General features: G+C 27.6%; 1 protein-coding gene across 1 annotated transcript; it reads right to left on the reverse strand.

The window, feature by feature from the left end:
• Positions 1 to 2,521: 2,521 nt before the first annotated feature.
• Positions 2,522 to 6,847, reverse strand: LOC145086179 (carboxyl-terminal peptidase (DUF239)). The gene is made up of 7 exons (XM_079023927.1): positions 6,198 to 6,847; positions 5,953 to 6,039; positions 5,342 to 5,638; positions 4,702 to 4,872; positions 4,276 to 4,329; positions 3,638 to 3,784; positions 2,522 to 3,253 (listed from the first exon to the last, which is right to left on the reverse strand). The coding sequence occupies exons 1-7, from the start codon at positions 6,387 to 6,389 to the stop codon at positions 2,876 to 2,878; spliced, it is 1,326 nt and encodes a 441-aa protein (XP_078880053.1). The 5' UTR covers positions 6,390 to 6,847; the 3' UTR covers positions 2,522 to 2,875.
• Positions 6,848 to 8,365: the final 1,518 nt, after the last annotated feature.

Raw genomic sequence — 8,365 nt, forward strand, 5'->3', positions numbered from 1 at the left:
AGTATAACCATGTATATTTAATTTTTTTCGATTCTAATATGATATATTATGTACTGCCGATTATAGATTGTACATTTAATCATTGATCTTGGTATTTTTTTTAGCCATGCTATGTTGTTACTATCGATATGTAGTTGGAGTCCGCTGCATGGGTTAGGGCATGGAATACGTTATTTTGGCGGAATATAACCATATATACTTAATTTTTTTCGATTCTAATATGATATATACAAATGTTTAGAATATTAAATGCAAACGAGCATCATGTAACAAAATAGCATGTGTTTGGAACCATCACAAAAAAGATGTTCTTAAGAAAAAATATTTTTGCAGGATAGAACTATGTTTTCTAATTAGCAAGATAATCTCAAGATGATAGCCTTAATCAAGCGTATATGCATAATTACTAAATTTTTGGTATTAAGTTTTATTTTTGATATGGGACAAGTATTTATATTAATTTGTACCCTTCTTGACATTGCTTGCTTAGAACCTAAATCAAGGGCAACATATATTGTACATCCAATTACATATTGTCGATTATTGGGTGTACTTTCAATCATTGGTTATGGTCTAGTTTATTAATGGTATGTTATTACTAGCTAGAGTCTGATGCACGTTTTGGAGAATCAAATTGGTTGCTTTGGCCGATTAAAACCATTTGTATATAACTATTTAGTTCCTAAATCGGTTATCATACAAATGATAAGTAAGGGAATGGCATGGGTGGGTTTAAAGCTTTACTAATTATTTACTACTTGCGAGATCTATGTATTACATGACTTAATTTAAAAATATATATATATAAAAGTCAAAATATTTGAGAATTTTGAATTTACAAGAAAAATAAGAAAAATAATGAATTATCGTAATATAAATATTTTTTATCTATTATATTTAAACAAATAATTTAAATAAATAAAAAAATTAACAAACTTTAATTTTGAGAATTTTGAAATTAAAAGTTAAGTTAATTAACAAATTTGATATTCATTTATTACAGATTTATTGCAATTATTATATTAAAATATTATGTGAAATTTAATAAAATAAAATAAAAACTTATAAAATGACATGTGGAAAAAAAATTAATTCAAAATAACCACGAAATGATATTTGAAAAATTCAATAAAAGTATGACAAGTGGGAAAAAAACCTTGGATGTTCATTTAATTTTTCTTGGTTTATTGTTCATACGCACTATTCTCTTTTGTAAATACTAGCATCCCCTTTCCAATATCCTAATTTTTTCCTTACAAATAAATGGTTGCTTTATGTGTACTTAATTTGCTTTTCTTTCAAAAATTAGCTCAAACGATCAAGCGAACTAGTCTGCCTTGTTCAACAAATATCAACAATATGTCCAATAAATGATAGTATGTAAGATGTAATAATATCACCAGAAATTGTAGAGACGATTTTATTGAATCTATAATAAAATACATGTACATGAATAAGGAAAGGATATATACAAAACTAATATAAGATATGATTTTGTTGATATCAGTGAGATATACTGTTAATACCCCCCTTCAAGCGAATCAGCGGAGCTGCAACACGTAACTGCATACGAAATTGTTCAAAGAGTGGACGTGGAAGACTTTTGGTGAAGATATCCGCCAGTTGAAGCTTGGTTGGAACAAAAACAAGTATATAACTTCCCAAAAGAAACAAGTTCTCGAACAAATGATAATCAATGTCTATATGCTTGGCTTGTTTATGAGAAACATGATTTTAACTAAGGAAGATACCATGTAAGATGTAATAATATCACCACAAATTATGGAGACGATTTTATTGAATATATAATACAATACATGTACATAAATAAGGACATGATATATACAGAACTAAAATAAGATATGATTTCATCGATATCAATGAGATGGGAAATTCAATTACCTCATACATTTTATGTTTATAAATATTTCTACACACTAATATTATAACATGTGTTACCATTCCATATTTACTTAATTATTTCACATAGAGTATATTAGAAATATATCAAATAAATTAAATTGAATGGTGAAATGATGACACGTGTCATAAAGTTAGTGGGTATAAATATTTATATTAATAAAAGATAGGAGACAATGCATGATATATCTACTATAATAAATGAATGTTTTTTTTAGCACATGTCATCTTCTCCTTCATTTGGACACATGACATTTTTCTAGAATTTTTAAATTTTCTATTTTCCACTTGTCATTTTATTGTATTTTTCATTTTATTAAATTAAAATTTCACATTTAATATGTAAGGTAATATATATGTAAAGTATTTATTAAAAAAAGTTTATATATGTAATGTATTCAATACATTAAAGTCTTATTAATTTTAATAATTCAAAATTATTCTTATTTTTCTTATAAATTCAAACTTCTCAAATTGTTAAAATTTCATATTTATTTTTTTTAATTAAATATATGTAATACATGAGTCTCACACCTAGTATTTTTAATATAGTATAAGCCCCTAAAAATATCAAACTAATTAACCTGTCATTAACTAAGAATTTTATTATTTCCATAGTTGTTTATTGACATAAAATCTTATTCATTACATACAAATTCTTACACGGTTGTTTGGAAATAACTACCAACAATACTAGAATCAACATAATCAACAGTTGAAATATCACATACATAGAGTAATGTTATACCCTTCTACCGATTCTCCTAAAAGTATCTTTATGGGAAATATACCACAATTGTCTATCTTTCAGTTTCCATGAAATATGTTTTAAGATGATTGGTAGAAGAATGTAACCTCACTCTTAACACAATAAAATTTTAACACTTGTAGATTTTTCCAAAAAAAAAAAAAAAGAATAAAACTAAAATAAAAAGATATTGTGACTTTGTGAGTGTCATCGGCATTGATCATTTCTTCCAGGCCCACCATAGTAAAAGTAAGTGCCCCATTGACTGCTGCTAGAGCTTTTAATGTTATAACAATTGTTGTTCTCGGCTAGAGTCGATATATCATGAGCTGAGATGAGACTGTTATCTGAATCAACTATCTCTAGGTTTCGAAAATAGCTTGCTTTTCCAAACCCATCTTCTGCAAAATGACCCGACCCCATTCCAGTGGATGTGTGTTCACCATTTGCTCGTGAATTCACGACCTCACCTCCCCATTCCACCATTGTTGCTCGATCAGCAAGATGTGTGAATAGCTCTGCAGGCCAATACCCTACTAGTGTGTTCTCTCCGAACCCCATCCACCAATTCCCAAGTTTTGGATCCTACCATTTGTAAAAAACATTATATGTTAAACCATAAATAATCATTATGTAAAAATGTTTTAATAGTAAGAGGAGATCTTGTTTGCAAGAAGGTTTTTTAATTTTGACTACTCTTTGGGTGGTATGGGATTGAATTATTTTTCATGTCTAAGAAGAAAAGAAATTAAAAGATACCATGTTTAATATATAGTTTAACTTATTTTTTTTGGTTTGTGCATATAAACTTGAAATTTGAAAGTCAATTTCAATTTTTGATTTGGAATGAAATGAAATGTTTACTATTAGTTATGTGTGATTGTTTTTTCTCAATTTCTTTGTTTTCTCGAATTAATAAAAAATTATTTTTTTAGAGATATTATTCGTAAAAGTATTGTAAAATGTTACCTTCCAAATGACTATGGTAACGTCAAATTGGCTTCCTTCGAATTCAGATAGCGGGGAAATAGCAGCACCAATAGCGATTCGGCTATTGGTCTGTATGAATCCTGAACATAACAAGTTGTAACATCCGGTTGCTTGATATGCATCACTCTGTACATGTCGAATATGAAAAGATTTAGTTCGAACTCTAGTTAACATATTTGTATTAAGAGAATTTGAGTACAACTATAATCAAAGTAGTCAATAATATTCATGAGCTCCAAGAAAATAATAATTGAAATGTACACTTATTGTAAAGGGTCATTTTCGTGATACAATATCTTATTATTCGGGTATAGTTAGTAAATGAAAATTCGGACCACCAAAAACTTTAAAGGAAGAACATGGAGTTGTTTGGGATCGTAAATATTATTCTTAAATGTGTTGCCATACCATCAAGCACCACGAGCCCAATATGTAGTCCATCCAATTCACCCCATATTTATTCCTATTTGACTCTTTATCAATAATATGGTTAAATTTTTATTTTAACCATTTTAAATATTTAACCATATTACCTATGGTTAAAATATAAAAAATTGTAAAAAATATATATATATATATGAGAGATTGAGAGAGAGAGAGAGAGAGAGAGATATTACCGTCCAATAAGTGAATAATCGAGGTCTACTGTCACCATAAAGTTCCGGACTGACCTGACTAGTAGAAGAATCAAGGCTTTAGATATTGCATTACATCGATTTACGTTATAAAACAAAATAAAAAGTTTGACAAAATATACATACTTTAGGTGTCATTAAAATTAAAATCAATACATGTAACCATTTCATTTCATTGTAATTTAAAAATCATTGGTTTCAACTTCAAGATTCATTTAAAATAACTTCCACCATTATTAAAATATTAAAACTCGATAACGACACTAACCCAAACTTCAATGGAGGTTGACAAAGTCATAACTCCATTTTTTCGATGTCAAACACACACTCACACACACAAATACACACAGTGACACACACATACACATTTTGGAAATATAAAAGAAGTATAGAAGGGGGTGTACGTACCTGCCAGCCAGCTTCAATGCTATTGAGATCAGAGCCATCGAAAGACCCGGAAAGAACCCAAATCTGGGAAAGACTGAACTCATTAATCACTTCTATCTTTGGGTCCCACACGTTTATTGTCGCTTTTGCCCCGTAAATCTCACTTGATGTTCCTGTGTATGCTATTGCATGCTATCACAAGCGAAATACCCACCATTAATTAACTACTAATCCATATAATTTACAATCTCCAAAACTATAAAAATAGCACCTAATTCCATATCTTTTATAGCTATAAAAAAATCAAGTGTCTTCATGTATAAATTTGTACAACAGCTTGATACGAAAAGAAATTAAGGCAACATTTCATCAAATTTTACAAAGTTGATAATTAATTTTAAAATGTTATCTTATATATTTGTACGAAAGTACCATGTGAAATGGATATAAAGTCAACTGCTTATTGTTGTAAGGAAATGGTTTACTTGGAGTTTATGCAAAGCTTTTCTTTGAGTAGCGTTTAATAAACGTATTCACGTGGAAGCTTCCCATAGGCATATGGTCAACTTTATATAAAATCTGGTTAACAGTTGATTAAGTTGTATTTTTATAATTAACATCGATTATTTATATCAATATTTATGTACAAATATATATTTACCTCATGGCCGTTTCCACTAACCACATCAGGTGCATCAGCACGTCTCGCAAGTGGTGCATTACTACGTCGTTTTTTGCCAAAATCATATAAGGAATTTGATCTTAGAACATCGTGCACCGTGCTCCGTCGCACCGGAACTGTCCCTTTGGGACACTTTTTACCATTTTGGTGCCACATTTGCCAAGCATCTCTTCTTATATACCCTTCATTTTGACTAATATTTGCAGATTTGCCACTAGGATCTTCCTCCTGTGTTTTCACCATTGATTTCACCGTTGGCATTTTTGGTGGCACTCTCTGCATAAATTGAAATATTCATTAATTGATTTTGTATCTAAATATGATACAAGAATGATAAAATTAAATTACTCCATTTATGGATGATATTAAAAGGTTGTTGGTAGTTGAATGTTGAAACGTTTGATGACAAAAGCCGACCCCATAAGGTCTATATCTAGTAAAATGTTGCATTTTAGGCATAAAGTGTACAAATTTTAAAACAATATGAACAAGAGAAAGATGGGATTTTTATAATGGAAGTAGATGTACAAGATTTTATTAATTGTGTAATAATGTAGAAGCTACGAAGCATATAGAAGTGTGAATTATACCTGGATTTTGTGAGTTTTGAGGAGGGGGTGATCGAATGCTGGTTGTTTTCTTTTATGAACACAATCAATAATATCTCCATCTGGGCTCTAAGAAAATTAAACGCAGACGTATTTATAAGTGAGGTTCATCTTTAATGGTCATTGTACATGCGATTAATGCAATTGTTGAAGATACCTACATGTACACATTTTCCATGCATAATGGCAAAAATGAAAGTACAAGTGGTTAATGCGGGATTAATTACCTGAATGGATAAAACGGGAGGCTTGTTCAGGTTATCCAAATGCTTGTGAATCCTTGCAAGTCTCAAGTTTCCTACTTTTCTATACTTCGTGTAATTCATACCCAAAACAGATCTACCATTATTGCAGAAAAGAACAAAGAAAAGAAGCACAAATACAAGTCTTGAATGCAGATTGCTGAATCTAATAACCATTTTTTCATGAACTCAAAGCATGCCCAGAAAGCAAGAACAAGAACCCTAATTTTCTCTCTCTGGAATAAGAGCTTTTACTGGAAAAAATGACAAAAAGTTTAAGGGCCAAGAACCTCTTATGTATAAGGTTGAAGAAGAAAGAAAGAAAGAAAGAAAGAAACTTGGAAAACGACAGTATGTGGGTTGTGTGTAAATGCAAAGAAAGGGGGGTTGGTTTGGCGCAGATCAGCACACAGCTCAAACAATTATCATGATTGTACTCCTGAGAACCTCATAAAACCTGTATCTGTGTGTGCATTTGAGTGTGTGAGTTAATGTAATTGTCATTATGATGAATCTTTGAATGAAAAGGAAATTAATGGCATGCACCAAATTGTTAAAAAAGAAAGTAAGAGAAAGGGAAATTAATTGGGTGTAATTAAAACACAGACCTACCCACCATTTATATTTAAGCTTACAATACTTAAATACTAGCATCTGCTTCTATCCACCTCTCTACATTTGCCATTAATGTTTCCTTTTTTATATCATCACAAGCAAACCTTGCGTAGGATGTATATCATTTGTAATTTAATATTCTCAAAAATCGAAACAACCGAGATATATATATATATATATATATATATATATATATATATATATATATATATATATATATATATATATATATATATATATATATATATATATACTAGTTTATAACTTGTGGGAACCTCGGTTATAAAATTAATTAAACTTTTATAGTAAAAACTCAAAATTATTAATAATTTATTTTAAATAAGTTATTAATTTAAGAGATATTTTTTATTAGTTATGTGAAATTATAATCATTGATTCAAATAAATATATAAAATTAATTTTTAATATATATTAGATATTTTTTATTTGTGATTTAATGAAAACAATAATTTAAAATTTAAAATTTAAAATATAGTCACATAAATGAGGAGATCTAATAAATTTAAAATGGAAAACAAATAGATTGACAAGTGACAATACATTAATTAAAATGTTTAATATGGTGACACATGGCAAAATAGCTACTCTTTTATTAGTATAGTAGACGAATTATCGCGCGTTGCGCGACGAAGATTAAAAATATATTGTTAAAATATTGAAAAATATATGTTTAAAATTGTTATGTTATTGTCATTAACTTTAAGATAATATTTTTACACTAATTTATATATATATATATATATATATATATATATATATATATATATATATATATATTATTTTGAATAATAATATTCATTGACATCAACCCACATTCCTCATTAATAAAATTAAATATAATTATCTATTTAGTATTATATTTAAGAATTATTATTATTGATTAATTAAATTTTTACTTATGCGATCATTTTCTAATTTCAATAATGATGTTCATTTAAAATACAATTTATTTATAGCTAAATGTAATTTATAATTTTATGTTATTATCATTTAAAATTGTTATTTATTAATTTTAAACCACTTATTATTAATAATAAGTTAATAAAAACTTTTAGGAAACACTTAATATTATTATTAAAATGTGAAACATACACTAAATAATAAAGTACTAAGATAGACAATTTGCATTTCAAAAGAGTCTTGCATGGATAATATGACATATCCATGTAATTTGATTTTAATATTTATAATTATTGCTTATTAATTTTAAAACCACATGTTATAATTAATAAGTGAAAGAAACTTTTAAAAAACACTTATTACTATAATTAAAATGTTAAACATATACTAAAAAAGTGATAAGATAGACAATTTGTATTTTAAAAAATGCTTACATGGATAATCTGGATAGTATGGCATATCCATGATTTTTAGTTAATTATTGTTTTGAAGAAATATGAACATTCAAACATGTATACAATAGTTAATTAAATATTATATATATATATATATATATGTGTATATATATATATATGTATATATATATATATATATATATATATATATATATATATATA

The sequence above is a fragment of the Lactuca serriola genome, chromosome 2 (genome assembly GCF_051521515.1).
Source record: "Lactuca serriola cultivar US96UC23 chromosome 2, Lser_US96UC23_V15, whole genome shotgun sequence".
In the NCBI taxonomy this organism is placed as follows: Eukaryota; Viridiplantae; Streptophyta; class Magnoliopsida; order Asterales; family Asteraceae; genus Lactuca; species Lactuca serriola.